This window comes from Rhinoraja longicauda, chromosome 7, assembly GCF_053455715.1.
Source record: "Rhinoraja longicauda isolate Sanriku21f chromosome 7, sRhiLon1.1, whole genome shotgun sequence".
NCBI classification, from domain to species: Eukaryota; Metazoa; Chordata; class Chondrichthyes; order Rajiformes; family Arhynchobatidae; genus Rhinoraja; species Rhinoraja longicauda.
In genome coordinates this window covers 17,877,000-17,902,030 of record NC_135959.1, presented here as the reverse complement: position 1 = coordinate 17,902,030, position 25,031 = coordinate 17,877,000, and the positions used below count along the sequence as shown (strand labels likewise).

Sequence of the window (25,031 nt, the reverse complement as noted above, 5' to 3'; positions counted from 1 at the left end):
GGTGGACGTTAGAAATCAGCGGCCCAAACACAACAGGCTGCAACCTCGCCTCTCCCCCAGCCCGGCAGTCCTTCCAAGGGAAAAATAGTGAGCTATCGAGCAGCACGAAACAAGCCCTTTGACCAACCACGTCCATTCTGACCGATATACCTACCTATACTAATGTCACTTGTCGGCATTGGGTCTCTTTTCCTTGGGGGCAACTCAGGCAAATGTGGGCTCACCCACACTGGACCAAATATGGGACAAAACATTTTGTAAACGTTTCAGGCATGAAGGCAAGAGACGCAATGAAGATTTGTTGCAAATGGCAATTGTTGAGAAGGGAAGCGATGGGAAGGGGGTGCATGGAATGGATCAGGGACCTTCTCACGAAATAGCAGAAGTGGATCGAGAGCCCGAATGTCCTCCCCTGTTTCTCTGACTTGTTTACAATAAAGAGAGAGCTGCAGTCAGAATCATTCCACGCAAAATGGCTGCTGTTGCAATAATGTTACAATGTGGCATTGTAACAAAGTTGCAACAGCTACTACATTTCTCAGGATTTAAAAAGTGCTTTGGACATACTGAGATATTGGTCAAATGCCTTGTAGAAAATGCACTCTCTTTTTCTGAAGACGAAGCGGCGACGCAGTCCCACTTGTGGAAAGGAGTCACCACAGAAGAGCTGGGACAGGACCAATGTGGCCCGTTAACATTATGCCCCCAAAAAAATTGCTGGATGATCGCATGGAGGGGAGGTGGAGAGAGTAGAAACTTATCCGTGGAGGGCGAGGGGGGGGGGGGGAGGGGGGCAGACCCTGCATCAGGACTGAGTGAAGAGGGGAGTTAGACCGTATATCTTCCCTCTTCACTCACAGTTTGTATCTTGCTCCATATTCCAGCACCTGCACCCTCTGGTGTTGACATTATGTCAAAACCAGCTGCCCAAAGTAAGATTCGTAAGACAGGAACTGGATCACTTCTGTCCAAAGCAGCGACACATTTTCCTTTTCATTTGTCAGCTGGCAGCAGGTAGAGTTGCACAGTGGCACAGCTGTAGAGTTGCTGCCTTACAAACTAGTGTTCGATCCTGACCACGGGTGCTGTCTGTGTGGAGTTTGTATGTTCTCCCTGTGACCACGTAAGTTTCCTCCGGGTGTGCCCACACTCCAAAAACCGTACAAGTTTGTAGGTTAATTGGCTTTGGTAAGTTGTAAAAGTTGTCCCTAATGTGTGTAGGTTAGTGTACGGGGGTGATTGCTGGTTGGCACGAACTCAGTGGACCTAAGGACCTGTTTCCGCGCTGTATCTCTAAACTCTCAGTTTAGTTTAATTCATTGTCACGTGTTCCAAGGTACAGTGAAAAGCTTTTGTTGCCAGGAAGAAGAGTTCTGGCCTGAAACGTCGCCTATTCCTTTTCTCCAGTGCTGCTGCCTGACCCACTGTTACACCAGCATTTTGTGTCCACGTCTATATCCATCCATCTAAGATAGACACTAAAGTGTTGGAGTAACTCAGCGGGACTGTCTAGTCAGCAGAAAGACAACACATGATTACAATCGAGCCATTGCAGTGTATAGATACATGATAAGGGAATAATGCTAAAGAGTTTGGTAATGTCCGCCAGTTTAGGAGGCGTCACAGGGGCGCCTGTTATATGAGTTAGTGCAGTACAACATAAGCAGACCCATCACCAACCTGAACATCTCTGTAGTCTCCACGGTGGCGAGCCAGAAGCTGTAGGAGTTTGCGTAGTAGTTGCATGTTCCCCTGCCATGACACTCGATGAAGGGGGCGGAGCGGAAGGATTCCAGGCAGGAGCCAGGGGACGATAAGGCTTGTCCTGAGCCCTCGGCACCAGAACTGGTATGCTGTACACGGGGAGAAAACGGACTTCAATCATCAGCTCGCCAAATGCAAGCCATGACCACAAAGCGTCATGGTATCGTACACGCGGAAACGCACCCTTCAGCTCACCTCGCCTATGCTGACCGAACCTGCGCTAATACAGAGAGAAATGGATAGGTGGATGGAGAGAAAAGAATAATTCTAAAAAAGGGTCTCGACCCGAAACGTCACCCATTCCTTCTCTGCAGAGATACTGCCTATCCCGCTGAGTTACTCCAACATTTTGTGTCTATCTTAGGTGGAAGGATGGATGGATAGAGACGTGGACACAAAATGCTGGAGTAACAGTGGGTCAGGCAGCAGCACTGGAGAAAATGAATAGGCGACGTTTCAGGCCAGAACTCTTCTTCATAGAAACATAGAAAATAGGTGCAGGAGTAGGCCATTCGGCCCTTCGAGCCTGCACCACCATTCAATATGATCATGGCTGATCATCCAACTCAGTATCCCGTACCTGCCTTCTCTCCATACCCCCTGATCCCTTTAACCACAAGGGCCACATCTAACTCCCTCTTAAATATAGCCAATGAACTGGCCTCAACTACCTTCTGTGGCAGAGAATTCCGCAGATTCACCACTCTCTGTGTGAAAAAAAACTTTCTCATCTCGGTCCTAAAAGACTTCCCCCTTATCCTTAAACTGTGACCCCTTGTTCTGGACTTCCCCAACATCGGGAACAATCTTCCTGCATCTAGCCTGTCCAACCCCTTAAGAATTTTGTAAGTTGCTATAAGATCCCCCCTCAATCTTCTAAATTCCAGCGAGTACAAGCCGAGTCTATCCAGTCTTTCTTCATATGAAAGTCCTGCCATCCCAGGAATCAATCTGGTGAACCTTCTCTGTACTCCCTCTATGGCAAGAATGTCTTTCCTCAGATTAGGAGACCAAAACTGTACGCAATACTCCAGGTGTGGTCTCACCAATGCCCTGTACAGCTGCAGCAGAACCTCCCTGCTCCTAAACTCAAATCCCCTCGCTATGAATGCCAACATACCATTCGCTTTCTTCACTGCCTGCTGCACCTGCATGCCTACTTTCAATGACTGGTGTACCACGACACCCAGGTCTCGTTGCAAGTAAAACAAATATTCCTAGATATCAAATATACTGAATATTAAACAACTATATTACAATCAGAGTGAATGGAAGCAGAGGCAGTTTTAACACCTGCATCCGATCACCCTGTCTTTTTCTACAGGCCGATGGTGAATCTGATGTTTATCATGTAGTTGATCCCAGCCTGCTCACTTCTTGCCCATTTCCCCACTGATTGACACACTTACCATCATGAAGGAGTATCCAATCCACAGGGAATGCCAGCCGTTGGGGCAGAGTGGGATTTGAATCGTCTGGCTGTGAATAGCAATCGCCATGGCCGGGGCTTCACACACAGAGCACCTGTGGAGATGCAGCAGGTCACAGGTTATTCAAGGTCCAACCCATTTCAATAAATCCTCTCATCTGCGGATTGTCTTAGAATTTCATTATCAACCTGTTACCCGCATGTCCATCCCGCACATAACCCTAGCCAACTGCCTATCTCTCTGCCCATTGTCCATCCGTCTATCTTCACACCTGCTCCATGCTATTGGGGCTTCACCTGGATTCCCAACTGTCCAGTACCAATAGCCCCTGGCTCTCCTTTCATTCCCCCATCACCTCCCCTCTCGCCATAGCTTTCTCTTCTCTGGAGAAAATAGCCTGTTTGTTCAAACTTTCCTCCTTTAGCAATCTTTGTAAGCAACTGCCATTGATTAATGGATTGAATTGATTGAAAGATACAGCGTGGACAAAGGTCCTTCAGCCCACCAAATTCATGCCAATCATTGGTCACCCGTTCACATTAGTTCCAGGTTATCCCACTTTCACACCCATTCTTTACACACTAGGGGCAATTTACAGAGATTAGTTTACCTACAAACCTGGCATGTTTTGGGGATGGGGGGGGGAATCCAGGAGCACCCTGAGGAAACCCATGGTGTCACAGAAAGAACAAGAGGAAAGGGGTGATGTTTTGCTGTCATCTGGGATGTGCTGCCGAAAGAGTTGGTGGAGTCAGATTCAACAGGAAATTTCACGCTAGTGTGAACAGGTGATCAATGGTAGGTGTGAACTCGGTGCTGAATCTTTCCTTCAATCTATCAATTTAGACTTTACAATACGCTATGATACAATAGAACTTTATTTATCCCAAGAGGGAAATTGGTTTTGACTTTAGAGATACAGGGTGGAAACAGGCACTTCGGCCCACCGAGTCCGCGCCGACCAGCGATCCCTGTATATTAAAACTATCGTACACATTAGGGACAATTTACAATTTTATCGAAGCCAATTAACCTACAAACCTGTACGTCTTTGGAATGTGGGACGAAATCGGAGCACCCGGAGAAAACCCATGCGGTCACAGGGAGAACGTACAAACTCCACACAGACAGCACCCGTGGTCAGGATCGAACCTGTAAGGCAGCGACTCTACCCCTGCACCACTGTGCCGTCTGTATGACAAGATTCAGCAAACCCATCCACACCCCTTGGTACAATGTGTGCCAGGACCAAGATGTCAGCAACCTCACCTGCTGATGAATGGCTTGATGGTTTGACCAATCACGGGAGCCATACTCATGGGCATGGGTTCGGGTGTGGCCAGCCAGTAGGAGTAGTCGTTTCTTGAGGCAAAGTTGCAGACGTTGTTGATGTTGCAGAAGAGGAAGGGCATGGTGCTGAACCTTCTCAGACAGCTCCCCGCGGTCCCTGAGAGGAAGATGTTAGAGTCAGGGTCAGTGTCGGGAGTGAACACAAGGGGAGACAATAGGGGGTTAGAGGTTTGTGGTTAGGGGTTTAGGGTTATGGGTTGGAGGTTAGGAGTTGGGGGTTAGAGATTGGGACAGGGGTCAGACGTTGTGGGTTTGAGATTGGTGATTAGGGGTTGGGGCTTAGGGGTGGGGCATAGGGTTATGGGTTCGGGTTAGGGGATGGGATTAAGGATTGGAAGGAGGTGAGAGGTTGGAGGCTAGAGGTTGAGGGTTGGAGGCTGGGGGTCAGAGGTTGGGGATTAGAGGATCGAGGTTGAGGGTTTGGGTTAGAGAATGGGGTTAGAGGTTAGAGGTTAGGCTAGAGGTTGGTTAGGGTTAGGGGCTGGGGGTCAGAGGTAGGGGGTTAGTGGTTGGGGAGTTAGGAGTTGGCATTTAGAGGTTGGGGTTTGGGGGTTGGCATTCGTGGTTGGAGGTTAGAGGTCAGGGGTTGGGTTTAGGGGCTGGGGTTGGAGATGGAACAGGCACATCTATAAAGGAAAGCACGTGCCCCGAGATGATAAGTGTGCCAGAGATGAATAGCATGTGCCTGAGATGTAAAGTTCATATGCAAGACGGGAAGGGCGTGCTGGAGATGGAATGCGTGTGTGTCCGAGAGAGACAGAATTTGCTTGAGCCTCACCCAAGTCCTGGCCATGGGCTCTCTCATTGCCTTGCACGTATAGCAGGGAGAAACCCTCGAAGATCTTTGACGTTCCATGTGGACAGCTGGGAATGTCCGTCGTTTGGCTGTGTCGTGTAACTAGGAAGCCGTGAGCGATGGACGGAAGGCCGGGTAATCCCCGAGATCCTGGCATTCCTTCTGCACCCACCGGACCCGGATATCCTTGTGGACCTTAAAGCAAAGGGAAGCACAGTCAATAGCAAAAGAGATCCACAGACTGGGGCAGTGTCTCCAGGTGATCCAAGTATGTTTAATATTCAGGAGATCTGAGGAATGGATGGAGATGGCTTCCATAGGTCAGAGTCTACGACCAGGGGTCAGGGTCTGAAAGTCGCTGCAGCCAGAGAGTGCAGGAGGTTTGGATCTTCCTCCTACAGTTGGACTCTATGTGAAGGGGCGGCACACTGATGCAGTGGTGGAGTTGCTGCCTTACAGCGCCAGAGACCCGGGTTCGATCCTGACTACGGGTGCTGTCTGTACGGAGGTTGCACATTCTTCCTGTGACCATGTGGGTTTTCTCCGGGTGCTCTGGTTTCCTCCAACACTCCAAAGGAGTGCAGGTTTGTAGGGTAATTGGCTTTGATAAAGTTGTAAAATTGTCCCTAGTGTGTAGGATAGTGCTAGTGTACGGGGTGATCGCTGGTTGGCGTGGACTCAGTGGGCCGGAGGATCTGTTTCCATGCTGTATGTCTAAAGTAAAGTCTAAAGTAAAGAATGGAAAACTGATGAGTCTTTGTAAAGAAGAGGTAGAGAGGGCTCTGAGGAAAATGCTAATGGACGAACCAAACAGGATCTTAGTGAATAACAGGACCACCTTGACTGGAGTCAATTGACAGCTGCCAGACTAAATCCAGGGAAAGGTGGTTTATTTTTTTTCATTACTTTGAATATTTTCATCAAGGATGGTGGTTCCTAGCCAACACTACTACTGTATATATCCCTCTGCTCCTCCAATTCAGTACCAACAAGGACATGACATCCTGGAATGACACCCCCTCTACAATTCCCAGCTTACACTCCCTCTACCACCAGCACCATCTACTAAATGCACTCCATCTCCTCACCCAGGCTATTCCTATATCTCACTCTCCATCCATCTCTATCCATTCCACAGATCCCCTGAATATTCCTTCCCAAGCTCACCACCTCTTTCTCTGAGAAGGAGAAAGGCCAGTAAGCTCAAGGAAAACCACCACCTTACAAATTCACATACCATTCTGACTTGGAAATATTTCATCGCCTGACCTTGTTGCTGGGTCTAAATTGTGGAACTCCCTCCCCAACACCATTGTGGGAGCACATTCACCGAAGGGAGAACGGAGGTTCAAGGCAGTCCATCACCATCACCTGCTCAAGGGTTGGGCAATGAATACTGACCTTGACTGTGATGCTCAGGCAAAAAAATTGTAACTTTTGAAAAGGTTTTTACCTGCTGGTCCAATTGGTCCAACATCTCCTTTTTGCCCCGGTCTGCCTTCAAAGCCCGGAGGTCCTTCATTTCCGTGATCTCCAGGTGGGCCTGGGAAACCTGAGGAGGCAACAGAATGGTCAATAATGCTCTCACTGTTCCACAGTTATCCCTTCTTTGGAGGCGTACAAGATGGACGATAACTTTTTCTTGTAGTGCAAGTAGATATCATTGTCTGGCCTTTCCCAATCCATTGGACTATGTGTTCATATTGAACTGTGGGCAGTGCACAACACAACTGTGATAACCCCAACTCTTTCCCTAACCCCCAGGTAAGCAAGGGGAGTCATGTATTGATTCCTGCTAATGAGGATATTACCCTACGCTGAGAGTTTGAGAAAGCTTGGGCTCATAATGAAGATTAGATGACTGAGAAATAATTTAATTGGTAGCTTGCTGAGAAAGAAAAGGGGGCAGAACCACAGCTCAGCTCCAGAGACTCAGGTTTGATCCTGGCCTCGGGCACTGTCTGCGTGGAGTTCGCACGCTCTCTATATGACCATAAGTTTCTCCCAGGTGCTCTGATTTCCTTCCACATCCCAAAGACGTGCTGGTCAGTAGGTTAATTGTCCTAATATGTGGGTAAATGGTGGAATCTTGGAGGGAGTTGATAAGAATGTGGGGAGAATAAAAATGGGGTTAATGTGGGATTAGTATAAATGGGTGGTTGCAGGTCAGTGGGGTGAAGGGCCCTTTACCGTGTTGTACAATTGCTTGACTCTTTGACTCATTGGGCCACAGGATTCCAAGTGGGATGGCGATGGTGGTGCTGAGAGGCAGTTTCCCCAGGTTGAAGGGGTTGGAAACAGGGGGCATTCCCTGGATGCGTCAATATTTTATTCAGATATAGGAAAGAAGTTCTTCACAAAGAAGCTGGAGAATCATTGAAATTCTCAACCTCATTGGTGCTCAATCACTGAGGACCTTTAGCATTGAGACCAAAAGATGTTAAGACACTGTATCAGATGGATCTGGTGATTATGTTGAAATGGGATCATGTCTGAAGAAGGGTCTCGACCCGAAACATCACCCATTCCTTCTCTCCTGAGATGCTGCCTGACCGGCTGAGTTACTCCAGCATTTTGTGATAACGTCATGTTGAAATTGCAGATTAGATGAGGAATTAGCCCTGATATTTCTTACTCCTGTTCAGGAGTCTCAGTCCATTATCTTAAGGCTGCCAACAAATGTGTGATGGATATTTTGCCAGCATCTCGTGGAAAGGTTTTGCTCACCTGTGTCACCTTTGACTCCTGGAAACCCGGGATATCCCTTTACTCCGTCCTTTCCTGGCAGACCAGGCAATCCAGCCACGCCGTTCACAATCTGTAGTGGACCCTGAGGTCCAGGGGGCCCTGGAGCACCTGCCAAGCAAGCAATGAGTTGTGAGTGGAATGCACGGCACATTAGGGTCCGGAGCTGGCTTTGCCATGAAGCGCCAGAGGGTTGAGGGGGAACGAGGGGAGGAGATGGAGCTTACCTAGTTTCCCAGGAGGTCCTCTGTCACCCTGCGTGCCTGGCAATCCAGAAGGCCCTGAAAAGCCTTTCATCCCTGGAAAGATATTTGTGCAAAATGACATCTACATACTAAAACTCTCATTTGTTTGTTTGTTTGTTCCTGAACTACAGCCAAAACGGTACACGGTAGCACGACAATTTTAGGCCCACCTTACTCACCGTCGTCGCTTTGGTGCTAATGGAAGAAGTTTCATTGAAATTGGAGTTATACTTTTAAAGTTATTCACATTTAAAAGTTTAAATCCATCACCTAGGGAGGGAGGGAAGGAGGGGGGAAAAAGGAGGAATAAGGGGGGTTGAGGGGGTGGAAAGGGAGGGAGGGAGGGAGGGAGGAAGGGAGGGAGGGAGGGAGGGAGGGAGGTAGGTAGGGAGGGGAGGGGAGGGAGGGAGGGGAGGGAGGGGAGTTGAGTTATAACATTGGCCATTTGCCCAGCCAGCCCATGCCCTCTCCTGACCTTTCCGTTCTAGATCATTAGCATGACTTTTCATTACCTTTCCCCTCATGTGCTGATCCACTCTGAAGTACAGTAGATCGTGACTGTTGTATGTTGAAAGACTGGAGCGACTAGGCTTACATACACGGGAATTTAGAAGGATGAGAGGGGATCTTATTGAAACATATAAGATTATTAAGGGGTTGGACACGTTAGAGGCAGGAAACATGTTCCCAATGTCAAGTCAAGTCTACTTTATTTGTCACATACACATACAAGATGTGCAGTGAAATGAAAGTGGCAATGCCTGCGGATTGTGCTAAAACTACAAAACAGACTACAAATCAGTCCACATGGCAATAATTATGTATACTATAAGTCAAGGCCTTCATTCTCACAGTATGTGCGGCAAAGCTGATACCGGCAAAGGAACATCTTGAGAAGATTTGTGGCATTTCTGTTGCTTGAAAAGCTCTTGTATCTGCCCTCAGGGGCTGTGGTTGAAGTAAACATGGGTGTGGGGAGCCTGGGTAGTAGTGGGCAGCCCTTGTCCCCAAGATTCCTCCTCGCAACCACCGAACACGCAGTGCAAGCTCCATCTGGATGGAGTCAGGTTAAGTAGGTTGCTGCCCGGTTTCTGTACACATTGGCTGGGTTCCAGGTTACCCATCCTCTTGTTTCCTGTTGTGGGATGGATGTAAATCTCAAGCTGGGGAAGCTCAGGAGAGGAGAGACAAGTAGAAGGCCACACACTGCCTTGGAACTAATGTGGTTTCCTCCTAATTTCTGTAGTTGGGATCTCTAGCCAGTGTTTTTTCAATAATAAGCAGGACTGGGGTAGGAATCTGAACAGGCATCTTTGGGGCAAGAATTAGCTGTTATCCCACTGAGAGCACGGATTGTACAGCCGTTGTACAGCCGTTGTACACTGAGAGATTGTACAGCCGTTCCCAGTATCTGGAGCGGTATGGTGAAGCTTTGATTGCCTGTGGCCAATTCTGTTATTCACGGCTTTGGTAGAGATTGCAACTAACTCTCGTAACTAACTAACGCTGATCACATTCCAAACACTGGGAACCCAATTCCCAGTGTGATACCGTGTTTCTCTCACCAGTCCACCCAGTTCAATGGTACTTTAATTACACTTCACATATACCTAGGTACAGTGAATTTTTTGTTGTTGCATCCAATACACAAACTACACAAAGAGTCGCCACATTTTTGGCACTGACAAAATTCCAAAAGTAAGTACTCATTAGGCATGTGTAGGAAGGAACTGCAGAAGCTGGTTATGCATCGAAGAAAGGCACAAATTGCCGGAGTAACTCAGAAACGTCACCCATTCCTTCTCCGCAGGCACAGCAGGCAGTGAAGAAAGCCAATGGAATGTTGGCCTTCATAACAAGAGGAGTTGAGTATAGGAGCAAAGAGGTCCTTCTGCAGTTGTACAGGGCCCTAGTGAGACCACACCTGGAGTACTGTGTGCAGTTTTGGTCTCCAAATTTGAGGAAGGATATTCTTGCTATTGAGGGCGTGCAGTGTAGGTTTACTAGGTTAATTCCTGGAATGGCGGGACTGTCGTATGTTGAAAGACTGGAGCTACTAGGTTTGTATACACTGGAATTTAGAAGGATGAGAGGGGATCTTATCGAAACGTATAATTTTTTTTATTGGTTGGACACGTTAGAGGCAGGAAACATGTTCCCAATGTTGGGGGAGTCCTGAACAAGGGGCCACAGTTTAAGAATAAGGGGTAGGTCATTTAGAACAGAGATGAGGAAAAACCTTTTCAGTCAGAGAGTTGTGAATCTGTGGAATTCTCTGCCTCAGAAGGCAGTGGAGGCCAATTCTCTGAATGCATTCAGGAGAGAGCTAGATAGAGCTCTTAAGGATAGCGAAGTCAGGGGGTATGGGGGGAAGGTAGGAATGGGGTACTGATTGAGAATGATCAGCCATGATCACATTGAATGGCGGTGCTGGCTCGAAGGGCCGAATGGCCTACTCCGGCACCTAATGTCTATTGTCTCCAGAGATGCTGCCTGTCCCGCTGAGTTACTCCGGCATTTTGTGTCTATCTCATTAGACATGTCAATCCCTCTTTGGTCTAGGTGTTCCACCACCTCCCTCACCGCTGGATCCCACTTATTCTTGGCCCCCCTCTACCCCCACCCCAAGCGGGGTCCCTCTTTGTCCTCGGAATCCATTAGTAAGCTCATTCCCTGCCAACTGTGCTTTTGGCACATTATTCTCCAGCTGGGAGCTGCAAACCTCCACAGCCCTAGGTCTTGTTGGCTGTGCTTTAGTGATGCCACACTGTCTGAGGAACCAGCCTTCGGGAGAGCCATTTTCTCACAACATTTCAAAAATATCTAGACCAGCACTTGAGTGGCAAAGATAGAGAAGGCAGCAGACCAAATGCAAGTAAATGGGATTACTGTAGATAGGTACTTGATGATCGACATGGACATGATGGGCAGAAGGGCCCCTTTCTGTGTTGTATGAACGTATGACATTAAAGCAAGGCACATCTGCTCTCCCATGTGGATGTAAATCCTTCTCTGGGTCAATTCATAGAAGAACCGCTACAGGATATTTTCCCAGCGCCATGTCCCATGTTTATCCGAACATCACTCACCTGCTTTATCTTATCTAAATAATCTTTGTGTGCAGCTCAGAGCCTATGCTTCCTCTGTTGCAGCAGGGACTACACCTCAAGCCAAGCCTTCCTCGTCCCTCTGGCCTAGTGCATTACCTTAGTCTCTGGGTGCCATCGAACCCCGTGCAGCTCGTGTACACCACTCCATTTATTTGTTACAACACTGCTACACCAGGAATACATTAGTTGAATGAATCAATAACTAACCAATAAAGCCTGGAACTCCATGAGGTCCTGGGTCACCCTTCAGTCCATGGGCTCCAGGGCGCCCGGCATTACCCTGTGGGGGGGATACAATGCATATTTAGTCACCCAGCATAGACCTCACCTTTAACTCATCCATCAAAATCATGTACAAAATCATGAGAGGAATAGATCGGGTGAACACACAGAGTCTTTTGCCCAGAGTAGGGGAATCGAGAACCATAGGTGAGGGGGGAAAGATTTAATGGAAACCTGAGGGTGGTGGTGGGAATAAGCTGCCGGAGGTGGTAGTTGAGAAGATACTATCATAATGTTTAAGAAGCATTTAGACAGGTAAATGGATAGGATAGGTTTAGAGGGATATGGGCCAAAAGCAAGCAGGTGGGACTAGTGTAGATGGGGCATGTTGGATGGCATGGGCAAGTTGAGCAGAAGGGCCTTTTTCCACGTTGTAAGACTCTATGACTATATAGCAGTAATGCCACTTAGTTAACACTCTGAGGTTAGCATGAGACAGTTAACTGCTGTAACTATTGTCCAATGACAGGGTGCTTGCTACCTTTGGCTGATCGCTGGCAGGAGATTCACTGACCTGGACAATTTTACCCCATCAGCTCGACACCTGCCTAGAAAGATTAATATGCTGTTTGGTCCCAGTGTGAAACATGTGAGACAGAATCATAGATTCGGATAAGGGTTTTTCTGCACCTGATTTATTTCCTACCCATTAAAGTTAACGGGTCGAGTTCCACAGAGCGGGCTGCCCAGAGGAACCGGCTGGCTTGCAGGGTTGAAGCCACAGAAAACGCAGCACAGAGGAATATGGGCCAAATGCGGGTAAATAGGACAAGCTTAGAAGGGGCATCTTGGTTGGCATGGATGAGTTGGGCTGAAGGGCCTGTTTCAGTGTTGACTCTATGACCAACCCGTTGAGTCACAGGGTTGGAGCCTGCAGAGCGTGCAGCCCTGAAGAACCAGAGGAAGTGTGGAGGGACCTAGGTCAAATGTGGGCAAATGGGACGAGCTTAAATGGAGCATCTTGGTTGGCATGGGCGAATTAGGCTGAAGGGCTCAGTGCTGACTAACCCATTGAGTCGCAGGGGTGGAGCCCACAGAGCGTGCATCCCAGGGGGACCTGTTGGCCTCCCACTTCAATGCCTTGGAGATCATCAAATCTACTCTGATCATCTCTCTTACATTTTCCACACCAACTTTTATTTTGTCCCAATTCCAGCCGGGAGAAAAATGGAAGTGATCCATAATCAGTCAGTCGTGATCAGGCCAGAGGAATATAATGGCACCTGTGGAATTTCCAGGACAAGGATCCATTGCCTGGGAAATGCAAGGACAGTGCACAGGGTGATGGTCCTGATGTTCCTGCTCCCCTGCTCGTCTCCACATCCCTGATCATCATTTGCTTCCACTCCTTCCTCCCTCATACCTTTCCCAGCTTCTTGGACGTGTCCGTTGATTGGATTAATTAGACCAAGCATAACTGTAACTTACGGGCAATCCTGGGAAACCCGATTCTCCCTTCGGCCCATGGAAGCCTTGGAATCCTGGAGACCCTTGCTGGCCTTTGTCTCCATTGCTCCCGTTGAATCCTGGAGTTCCTTGTAGCCCCGGTATGCCAGGGTGCCCTGTAAAAGTAAGGTGCTCGTCACTACTGACCATCCTTACAAACCTCCCCATCTGATGGCTTGGAGATTACCAGGTTTACACTGAGCATTTCTCTTGCTCTCCCCACACCAACTTTGGTTTCAGGGCCCAATTCCAGCCAATAGAAAAATATTGGGCAGCACAGAGGCACAGTGATAAGAGTCGCTGCCTTACAGCTCCAGAGTCCTGGGTTCGATCCTGACAAAGGGTGCTATCTGTACAGAGTTTGTAAGGCAATACCGAGGGAGCGCCGCACTGTGGGAGGGAAGACACTGAGGGAGTGCTGCAGAATGGGAGAAGCAATACTCAGGGAGTGGCATAGTAGGGGAGGGGCAGTACTGAGGAAACCGAAGCACCTGGAGAAAAGCCACGCGGTCACAGGGGAAACATGCACACTCTGCACAGACTGCACCTGTATTCAGGACCATGGCGCTTGGACATAGTAGCTCTAATGCTGCGCCATATGTTGTTTGTATAATTGTAACAGTTCATCATCCCAGTGACTTTCAGCTGATAAATGAAAGCAAGCTACTTACCTGACAGGCCTTGGTCTCCGGCAACACCTTTCTCTCCTTTGGGGCCCTCCAGAGCCCTGTTGGGTGGACCAGGGAGGCCTGGCTCGCCAGAGCTGCCTTTGCTGCCTGTGAATCCGTGTTCTCCTTTCCTGCCTGGAACTCCCGGCGATCCAGGGAAGCCCGGTAAGCCAATGTCACCCTTCACACCTGTCGAGATAATGCAATGCAATGAAGTGCAATGCAAATAATAAGAGGTTTTGAAGGTGAAAGAAGTGGAATCATTTACTGATGGAGCCTGCACTTACCTTTTGGTCCGGACTGTCCTGGTTGTCCAGGCATGTCTCTTCCCGGGAAACCTAGAATTCACAAAAAATGCACGGATTGAATTTCAGATAAAGGCGTTCATAACAGTAGGGCATCTGTACTGTGATTGCCAGCCCTGACTGATTACAGCCAGTCAGGGTGTCTGTACTGTAACAGCCACTCATGACTGATGAGAGCCAGGGTCTCTGTACTGTAATAGTCCGCCCAGACTGATTACCGCCAGGGTGCCTGTACTGTAATAGTCAGCCCTGATGGATTACAGTCATTCATGACTAACTATAGCCAGAGTCTCTGCACTATAACAACCATTCCATGATTACAGCTATACATGACTGATTACAGCCAGGATTTCCGTACTGTAACAACCATCCGTGCGGGATTACAACCTTCCCTGCCTGATTACAGCCATCCATGACTGATTACAGCCAGGGTGTATGTACTGTAACAGCCAGCCAGGATACAGCTGTTGTCTGTACTATGATCCAGCCAGGTGCAAGATTCTGCATCCAGCTTGGTGTTCCTGGCAGGATGTAGTGGTTGGGAGTTGGGGCACAGAGCTGGGGTCAGGCCATAACTGTGTGTGGACAGGGCTTGGACAGTTCTTCTGTGTCAAATCTCTCCAAACTCTCAGAGTATCCCATCATTCAAATAAAATCTGTAGTTTAGGAAGGAACTGCAGATGCTGGTTTTAACCAACGATAGACACAATAAGCTGGAGTAACTCAGCGGGACAGGCAACATCTCTGGAGAGATGGAATGGGTGACGTTTCGGGTCGAGACCCTTCTTCAGATCACCAAACTGAAAGAAATCTATTCAATCATCACGTCTCTATGTTATAGTACCCACCCTCCCAGGGCTGGTCTTGCCCAAACTGCAGTAGGTCCTAGTTACGTGAATGGGTAGATTGGGCCAGCAAGAAGCCACTCAGCTCCTGGAGCCTCCTACTGCACTTTGCAATCATGACTGATCTGGCTGTAATCTCCTCCTTCCACCTGCAGTAGCCTCCCAACCCTTGCTTGTTTAAGAGTCCACCTATTGCAGCTTAAAATTAGTCAAAGACCCTGCTTCTTAAAAAGTGAAGAAGGGACTTGTGTGGTATTGCTTACCTGAATTGCCTTTCTCGCCAATGGCACCGGGAATTCCATCAAGACCTGTTGAGCCTTTCTCTCCTTGAACTCCTGAAGTTCCCGTAGGTCCTGTGGAACCTGCAACAAGACAAGTGATGAATAAGAGGAATAATTGGGGAACAACCTGGCACGTTCTGTATGGCAGGATGCCCTGAAGTCACCAGCCCCTATTGATCCCAACATTACATTTCCAAAGGTGGCGGGCGAGGAGGGGAGAGGTTCGTCGTTTCGTGGGAGCTGCTCCAGTACTCCGAGCGAGTGGGTCGACTGGACTTTGGACGTCGAACAATGGCGCAAAAAAATGGCGGCACCTGCATGTGTAATATGTGCAAAAAGAATTTCACTGTGTAGTTGTATATGTGACAAATAAACCACCATTGAACCATTGCAGTGTTCCTGCAAATTTGGACATTTAACGTTGAGATTATGTTTTTGCCACAAGAAGTGATAGCATCCACACCCATGTTAACTGGGCCAAGGTGTGAGGGACATTTCTTGTGCATCTAACGTCCATCTCGTTCTAGTTTTATTTTGTTTTAGAAAGATTACTCAAGGACCAATAGAAGGCTGTTCAGCACTCAAAAGATGGTACAAATCCATTTAGCTGCAAAGTTAACCAAAGTTAGTGACTGAACCAGGAACCACATTAACAGATGAGAATGGGCTTGAGGAGTCGTTTAATATTGTGGCAGGGAGTGAACAAAAGCTGTGGAAGTGAGGGACATAGGGTGGAGGAAGTATAAGCACTGATGGAAGGGCAGCTTGGTCTTTTTTTGTGTGCTGTGCGTAACTCGACATTGATGAACGGATGGACTCTGGGTGGAACGGTCGAGATACCTTGGTGTCCTGGGATTCCAGAAAGGCCGTGTTCGCCCGAGAGTCCGACGTCACCTTTACCGCCGGGTAGTCCTGGATTACCTGGGGAGTGATGGGATTCAGTCATGACCTGCTTTCATTCGTAGCAACAAATACGTTCCTTCACACAACAGGTATAGTGAGGTTACCTGGAATTCCTGGAAGGCCCACATTCCCCTTCGGCCCCGTTGGACCATGCGTGCCCAGCAAGCCAGGCAAACCGGAATCACCCGTCAGTCCTGGATCACCTGGAAAACCTGGCAAACCTGGATCTCCCTGTCAGACAACAGAATCTGGTCAGTGGCACACATCACCTTAACGCTAGACCCCAAAGAGTACGGAGAATAGGGATTGATGAGGGGGTGGGAGTTGGTGAGAGCGGGAACAGGTTGGGGAGGGGAGTAATGGGTGGGTTCTTCATGGGGTTGGAGAAGAGGGTGTTGGAGGGAGCATGGGTTTGAGAGAGGGATGGGGGTTAACGGGGGAATTGGAGGGGAAGGTGTTGGTGTGAGGTGGGAACTTCATGAGAGTATGAAAGGTTTGGTGAGAGGGAGAGGAAGATTAGTAAGGGTGAAGGGGGAGCGAGCTGGCGAGAGATGAAAGGTTTGAGAGTGAAGGTTGCTAGTTAGTGGGTGGAGGCAGTTGGTGAGAAAGGCAGAAGGTTGATGAGTGGGATGAAGGGTTGGTTGAGAGAAGGACCATGAGGGGATCGGATGGGAGTTTGGTGAGGTGGGTGATGAAGATGGTGAGGGGGGTGGGAGAGACTTGATGTGGGAGTTGGTGGGGTGAGGAGTTGGTGAGAAGGTGAGAGGTTTAACGCGTGGGTGATTGGCTGTTGAGGGTGGGTTGGTGGGGGATTGGAGGGGGGAGTGTTGAGGGGGTGGGAGTTGGTGAGAGCGGGAACAAGTTGGGGAGGGGAGTAATGGGTGGGTTCTTCATGGGGTGAGGAGTGGGGAGTGTTAGCGAGGAGTAGATTGGAGGAGGTTGCTGAGGGGGTGCGGAATGGCTAGATGTGGGGAAAGAGGAGAGACAGGTGATGGAGTTGGTAAGGGGAGTGGCTTGGTGATGAGATGTTGGTGAGGGGATTGGAGGGGAGGGTTGGTGATAAGGGAGATGGAGTTTGGTGAAGGGCTCTGTCTTGACCCTGGGGTTTCCCTCAAGAAGCAGCAGTGGGAGTGGAGTCAGTATGGAGCATTGAGTCGGCCAGTGATATACCATTGCTCATGCTTTTGCTACTGGTTTTGTCAGCTGGGTTTAGCCAACACAATGGAAACCAACTGATTGCACTGCACACCACCCTAGGTAAGTGTTTGAGTTACCCCTCCCAGTCAGGGGTTATTGGGAGCAGGCAGGAGAATGGGGATGAGAGGGAAAGATAGATCAGCCGTGATTGAATGGCTTGATGGGCCGTGCGGCTTAATTCTGCTCCTACAATTTATGAACATATCAACCTCCTCTCCTTCCTCACCGGCCCACACTCACCTTTGGACCTAGGTCACCTGGGATCCCATATCCTGGCCGACCAGAATCTCCCTTTATACCTTTCTCACCGCTCAGCCCAGGAAAGCCAGAGTTGCCTGGTTTTCCCGCAGTCCCTGAGAGGCCAGGAGATCCTGTGGTACCTGAGGAGACAATGCAAAGCTATTAGAATCCCTATGGTTCAAACATTCAAAGCCCTAAAACTCCAAGCTCCTCGCGGAATTCACATCCTGCAGGCAATCTCCTCACTCCACGAAAACATCAGCGAGTCGCAGGGGCTGGAAGTCAATTCGCTGACTGTGGTGCAGGCCAGGTTGGGAGCGCAGAGCTCTTTAACCCTTTAACCCTTCCGTGACGAGGTACCAGGGAGCTCCCAGCACCCTTCCCTTGTCCGCAGCTCCACATTCTCACCTACTGTACGTATATGAGATGACCCAGCTGAGATCAGCAGCACCAGTTCCCAGTCTCGGTAGATTATGGGTGCAGGCTTCCTAGCCCAGGATCTGAATAGGTAATCCAGGAAGCACTGTCCTCTATGAAGGGCAGTATTTAAAAAAACACATCGGTGCTGAAGGAGCGCCACACTGTGGCAGGGGAGTGCAGCACTGTGGGATGGGCAGTATGAGGGAGCGTCGCACTGTGGGTGGGGCAATACTGAGGGAGTGCCCTGTCTGAGGGGTGATACTGAGCAAACTGATGCAGTATAATGTAGATAAATGTGAGATTATCCACTTTGGTGGCAAGAACAGGAAAGCAGACTATTATCTGAATGGTGGCCGATTAGGAGAAGGGGAGATGCAACGAGACCTGGGTGTCGTGGTACACCAGTGATTGAAAGTAGGCATGCAGGTGCAGCAGGCAGTGAAGAAAGCGAATGGTATGTTGGCATTCATAGCGAGGGGATTTGAGTATAGGAGCAGGGAGGTTCTGCTGCAGCTGTACAGGGCATTGGTGAGACCACACCTGTAGTATTGCGTACAGTTTTGGTCTCCTAATCTGAGGAAAGACATTCTTGCCATAGAGGGAGTACAGAGAAGGTTCACCAGATTGATTCCTGGGATGGCAGGACTTTCATATGAAGAAAGACTGGATAGACTCGGCTTGTACTCGCTGGAATTTAGAAGATTGAGGGGGGATCTTATAGAAACTTACAAAATTCTTAAGGGGTTGGAGAGGCTAGATGCAGGAAGATTGTTCCCGATGTTGGGGAAGTCCAGAACAAGGGGTCACAGTTTAAGGATAAGGGGGAAGTCTTTTAGGACCGAGATGAGAAAGTTTTTTTTCACACCGAGAGTGGTGAATCTGTGGAATTCTCTGCCACAGAAGGTAGTTGAGGCCAGTTCATTGGCTATATTTAAGAGGGAGTTAGATGTGGCCCTTGTGGCTAAAGGGATCAGGGGGTATGGAGAGAAGGCAGGTACGGGATACTGAGTTGGAAGATCCGCCATGATCATATTGAATGGCGGTGCAGGCTCGAAGGGCCGAATGGCCTACTCCTGCACCTATTTTCTATGTTTCTATGTTTCAAACACGTCACCATATCATATCATATCATATCATATATATACAGCGCGGAAACAGGCTTTTTCGGCCCACCAAGTCCGCGCCGCCCAGCGATTCCCGCACATTAACACTATCCTACACACACCAGGGACAATTTTTTACATTTACCCAGTCAAATTAACCTACATACCATGTTCTGAGAAAACACTGTGGGAAGAGCGGTACTGAGGGAGTGCCACACCATCGGATATGTTGCAATGTAGGAAATATCCTCTTTAGAACCAAGATCACACAATATCTAGACACAAGGAACTGAAAATGCTGGAATCTTGCATATAGCACAAGGTGCTGGAGTAACTGAGCAGGCAAGGCAGCATCTCGGGAGGATACAGAAAACGCGATGTTTTGGGACATCAGGTATCCATGTTCTCCGGGAAAGCTGCACTGACCTGCTGAGTCCTTCCCACAATATCTGTCGAAGAGGTTCAGGGGAATTCTCACCACTGCCCCGGCCGGTCATTATTTGTTGCTGAATCAGACTCTGGTCAGTATGGTATTGCTGTTTGTGAGATTTTTCTGCGTATTCGTTGGCATGTCTGATCATTTGCAAAATTCCTTCTACGAGTGTAGTATGTTTGGGTTGTGATAGGTGGTGGCAGGTGCTAGTTAATTGCAGAACCTTTCCTTGTGCTAGTATAGAAGAGTCAGTCAGATCTACCATGCACAGTGACCGGACGGAGACTGAAAGAGAGCTTGGATCTTGATCAAAACATCCAGCAAAATTACCTGGATAGCCCATTTCTCCGATCGATCCTTTCTCTCCAGGAATTCCCGTGGACCCTGGTTCTCCTGGACTTCCGGAATCACCCACTGACCCTGCAGGAGGAAGACTTTGTCTGGTTACTCTCAGCCTCCTTCTTTGGCTCGGTTAGCTCGCTCTTGGCCATCGATGGGCAATACATCTCGCATGCCAATACATGGGTGGGACCTGTAGCTGAGACTGTTCCTTAGAGGAGGTAACCCTCTGTCTCTCGTCTCTAACCCAGGGTGTTCGGCCAAACACAGCCTCCTCATGGGTGGGGTCAGGAGCCTTTGATAAATTAGTCGCATCAACATGGACCACAATGGGCACCCCAAGTAGACACCTACCATCTGAGGACAATGTAGACGAAAGGTCTCTCTCCCTCCTCTCTCTCTCACCCCCCCTCTCTCTCCCTCACCTCCCTCTCTTTCCCTCCCCCCTCCCTCTCTCTGCCCCTTTCTCACTTTCTGCCTCCCTCGCTTTCTGCCTCTAAATATTTATTACTATCCACCCCCTCCCTATCTCACTTTCGATCCCTCGCTTTTTCTGTTCCTCTTTCTACTCTCTCTTTCCACTCCTCCCTCTTTCTGCCCCAACTCTCTTTTCCTCTCTCTCTTTTCCTCTCTCTCTTTTCCTCTCTCTCTTTTCCTCTCTCTCTTTTTTCCTCTCTCTCTCTCTCTTTTCCTCTCTCTCTCTCTTTTCCTCTCTCTCTCTCTTTTCCTCTCTCTCTCTCTTTTCCTCTCTCTCTCGTTTCCTCTCTCTCTTTTCCTCTCTCTCTCTTTTCCTCTCTCTCTCTCTTTTCCTCTCTCTCTCTCTCTCTCTCTCTCTCTCTCTCTCTCTCTCTCTCTCTCTCTCTCTCTCTCTCTCTCTCTTCCCCCCCCCCCCATGCAAACTCTATTTAACAGTGCACTCCAATTGTAGATGGGATCACATCATGATTGCAATTAGATCTGAGACCCTCGCAGCCCACCCCCCCCCCCCTCCTACCCATCCCGTGCTGGGTCAGTGTGAATCTTGCCCAGATGCTCCAGCATTCCAACATAGCTTGAGTTCCTTACCTGGCTGTCCTGATAATCCAGGCTCGCCATCTTTTCCTGGCATTCCGGGCTCGCCAGAGATGCCTTGGTAACCCGTGGTTCCTGGAAAACCACTCTTTCCTGGGAAGAACAATGGTCATAGTTTAAGCAGGCGGGACCATGAACTGGGCACGAGTGACTGTGTGAAGTGGATTCAGTGTCAGAGTGCCAGAGATCACTGTTCAGTGAAGTCAGTACTTGAGCTCTATGCAGTCATTGGAAAAGAGCAGGGCAACTAACAGATGGAGACTAAAGGCTCAATGGGGCAAATGGCCTCCCCTAGTGCAGTCAATGGTGGTTGACTGTGTTACACCCTCACTTCTGAGTCAGAAATTCTGGATCCAGGGACAACTCCAGTACGGTGGCGTCAGGGTAGAGTTGCTGCCTTATAGCGTCAGGGACCCAGGTTCGATTCTCACTATGGGTGCTGTCTGAATGGAGTTTGCATGTTCTCCCCGTTACCCGCGTGGGTTTTCAATGGGATCTCCGGTTTCCACCCACACTCCAACCCACAGGTTTGACGGTTAATTGGCTTGGTATAATTGTAAATTGTCCTTAGTTGGTGTGTAGGATGGTGTTAGTGAGTGGTGATCGCTGGTCGGCGTGGACTTGGTGGGCCGAAGGGCCTGTTTCCATGCTGTATCTCTAAACTAAACTATCCAGGGATGAGCTCAGAAACCTTTGTAGAATGGTGAAGAAGCACTGTGGGAGGGGCAGTACTGCAGTTGCACTGCACTGTGAGAGGGGCAGTACTGAGGGAGTGTTGCACTTTGGGGAGGGGGGGGTGGGGGGCAGAGCTGAGGGAGTGTCACACTGTGATTGGAGTAGTAGAGGGGGTGCTGCACTGTGGGAGGGGCAGTTATAAGGGATCACTGAACCGTGAGAGGGGCAATGCTGTGCTGCAAAGCTCCCAATGTTAACAGAACGCTCAATGTACAATGCTGACATCAATACACATTAATTCACATTGTGATGAGACCAAGTAGATAGAATGGGTGATTGATTTCAAAGATGCATGTATTAACATACCAATGTACATAGATGTACACAGATGTCACTGTCCTGTGTTGTGTTCTTTACCTGACTCCCCAAGGTCTCCTTTTTGGCCTTTCATTTTCTCCATTTCGTGCTTGTCCAACTCACCCGGCTGTCCCACCAAACCAGCTTCCCCCTGCGTACCTTTCTCGCCCGTGCTGCCTGGGGTCCCAGGGAAGCCCGGCAAACCTGAGTCACCTAAGGAGACAAAGCAGTTCAGAAGACAACTCCACTGCCATGGTGAGCGTGCGGCCACTACCGCTGGCTGAAACCCCTGCTGTAAGCGTAAGCACTAACCTTTGGTACCGGACCCTCCCAGGCTCCCTGAAACTCCTGGGATACCTTGGGTTCCAGGGGCACCCATGACTCCCATTTCTCCTTTCGGACCTATGATTGGGAGAACGATCAGAAAATTAGAATGTAGGACCAGCATTAGCAATAAAAAGAAAAACATGCCAAGATATATTGCTTCTCAGTGTTGGGAGTGACCCAACTGTAGACTAACAATCCTTGTGGTCAATGGAGAGATCCAACAGCCAATGCTGAGTCCCAATTGCATCCCGAGTGCCTTCCCACTTCCGGATTCAATGGAGATCAGACTCTGGGAAACCCTCCTACCAAGCCTTGTTATTGTCTCAATGCTTGCGGAGATTCCCCAAAACATCAGCTTGGACAATGCGGTAGAGTTGGTGTAAAATCCAGTGCTGGTGGTGAACTCCCAACTCACCCGTGACAGCTAACAACTGATAACGAAATGTTATACAGGGACTCCTCATGGAAAAATTGGATGGCTTTGGAAGGAACAATTATCAACATAAACTAGTTGGGGATGCAGGACAAGAGACTAACCAGTCTGAAGAAGGGTCTCGACCCAAAACGTCACCCATTCCTCTCCAGAGATGCTGCCTATCCCGCTGAGTTACTCCAGCTTTTTGTGTTTAAACCAGCATCTGTAGTTCCTTCTTACACAGACCCCTGTTAGGGATTGGGGGATGTGATGGTTAACAGATTTTTGAGGGTGGTGGGATGGATTGATGTTCAACCTTTATAGGTCACTGATCAAGCCCTGGCTCTGGTTCTAGGTCCAGTTCTTGGATGTCACAGCCTTGAAAAAGAGTGTGGAGTACTCCCAAGGATGATGGACTTTTCTTCTGTGGAGAGACTAGAGATGCTGGGATATCTCTCGTAGGAGCAGAGATAGGCATGGGAGGATTTAATGGAGGTGTTTGAAATCAGGAAGGGTTTTGCTGGAGTAAATGAGGGGAATCTGATTCCAAGAGCAGAAGGTTGGGTAACCAGACATGGAGTGAAGAGGATCGGCTGAAGTACCAGAGGGGAGAGGAGGGGAATGCTTTTATGCAGTGAGTTGCTGTGATCTGTTGAATGAGTCTGCTTCAAGACTCACGATGGTGCAGCAGTAGCGTTGTTGCCTTACAGCACCAGAAACCCCGGTTCGATCCTGACTACAGGCGCTGACTGCACGGAGTTTACCCGTTCTCCCCGTGACCGCATGCCCCAGTTACCTCTCACACACCAAAGATGTACAGGTTTGAAGGTTAATTGGCTTTGGTAAAATTTTAAATTGTCCCTAGTATGTAGGTAGTGCTAGTGTACGGGGATCACTGGATGGCACGGACTCGGTGAGCTGAAGGGCCTGTTTCCGTGCTGTATCTCCAAACTAAACTCAAAAAACTTCTTTCTCACTGGCTTAGGCTCCATAGGCACCCCGTTCTGCCATGGGTTTCCATAGCTCTGGATCTATGTTGGGATCCTACAGGAATGAGATGGTTAACCTATGATGAGCGTTTGTCAGCACTGGGCCTGTACTCGCTAGAGTTTAGAAGAATGAGGGGAGACCTAATTGAAACACACAGAATAGTTAAAGGCTTGGATAGAGTGGATGTGGAGAAGATGTTTCCACTAGTGCGGGGAGTCTAGGACTAGAGGCCATAGCCTCAGAATTAAAAGACATTCTTTTAGGAAGGAGATGAGGAGAAATTTCTTTAGCCAGCAGGTGGTAAATCTGTGGAATTCATTGCCACAGAAGGCTGTGGAGGCCAAGTCAGTGGATATTTTTAAGGCAGAGATAGATAGATTCTTGATTAGTACGGGTGTCAGAGGTTATCATATCATATCATATATATACAGCCGGAAACAGGCCTTTTCGGCCCACCAAGTCCGTGCCGCCCAGCGATCCCCGTACATTAACACTATCCTACACCCACTAGGGACAATTTTTACATTTACCCAGCCAATTAACCTACATACCTGTACGTCTTTGGAGAGAAGGAGAATGGGGAGAAGGAGAATGGGGAGAAGGCAGGAGAATGGGGTTAGGAGGGAGGATAGATCAGCCATGATTAAATGGCGGAGTAGACTCGATGAGCCAAATGGCCTAATTCTAATCCTATTCTTTATGACCTTATGACCAAATGATCATTTTGCATGGTAGTCCAGCAGTGAACAACAGCGCTGAGAGAGCGTTTTGCCAACCATTGCTTACCTTGTAATCCGGAAAGTCCATCTCTGCCCAGTGACCCGACCTGGCCTGGGAAACCAGGGGGGCCAGGGAGACCCTTTGAGCCAGTGAACCCCTTCTCTCCCTGGGGTCCCGGGATGTCCAGACCTGGGAAACCAGGGTCTCCCTTGGTTCCAGGGGGTCCAATGTTTCCTACAGATTAGAAAGAATGATTATTACATCAGTTATTCACCTTCCATGAAGTTTTGCACAGAGAAAAATATAGACATTATTACAAATTATTGTCATGCATCTCACCTAATCCTTTGTACAATAATCCTTATTGCCTATCCTTTCCAGAACGGGACCTGACTCCCTCTAACCATTTTCTTTCTCTCTTTCTCCTTCCTTTCCACTTTGGGCCAGCTAATACTGACCAGACATGTGTAGTAAATGTTATAAATGCTGATGTGCAGAAAGATCTTGGAGACAAATTCAGAGTTCCCTGAAAATGAAGTCAAAGGTGGATATGGTGGGGAAGAAGGCCTTACTT

General features: G+C 48.7%; 1 protein-coding gene across 1 annotated transcript in view; it reads right to left on the bottom strand.

The window, feature by feature from the left end:
- Window positions 1-25,031, bottom strand: part of LOC144595118 (uncharacterized) — a 144,930-nt gene that overhangs the window by 2,537 nt on the left and 117,362 nt on the right. The window contains exons 32-51 of the mRNA XM_078402195.1: window positions 24,524-24,691; window positions 22,318-22,407; window positions 22,066-22,218; window positions 20,968-21,066; window positions 19,894-19,983; window positions 17,608-17,747; window positions 16,275-16,401; window positions 16,108-16,188; window positions 15,250-15,348; window positions 14,124-14,174; window positions 13,840-14,025; window positions 13,151-13,284; window positions 11,648-11,720; window positions 8,313-8,384; window positions 8,068-8,196; window positions 6,794-6,892; window positions 5,323-5,535; window positions 4,464-4,641; window positions 3,174-3,288; window positions 1,681-1,853 (exon numbers count right to left, since the gene is read on the bottom strand). Of these exons, the coding sequence (XP_078258321.1) occupies window positions 1,681-1,853; window positions 3,174-3,288; window positions 4,464-4,641; window positions 5,323-5,535; window positions 6,794-6,892; window positions 8,068-8,196; window positions 8,313-8,384; window positions 11,648-11,720; window positions 13,151-13,284; window positions 13,840-14,025; window positions 14,124-14,174; window positions 15,250-15,348; window positions 16,108-16,188; window positions 16,275-16,401; window positions 17,608-17,747; window positions 19,894-19,983; window positions 20,968-21,066; window positions 22,066-22,218; window positions 22,318-22,407; window positions 24,524-24,691 (2,470 nt within the window). The remainder of the gene's footprint in view (window positions 1-1,680; window positions 1,854-3,173; window positions 3,289-4,463; window positions 4,642-5,322; window positions 5,536-6,793; window positions 6,893-8,067; window positions 8,197-8,312; window positions 8,385-11,647; window positions 11,721-13,150; window positions 13,285-13,839; window positions 14,026-14,123; window positions 14,175-15,249; window positions 15,349-16,107; window positions 16,189-16,274; window positions 16,402-17,607; window positions 17,748-19,893; window positions 19,984-20,967; window positions 21,067-22,065; window positions 22,219-22,317; window positions 22,408-24,523; window positions 24,692-25,031) is intronic.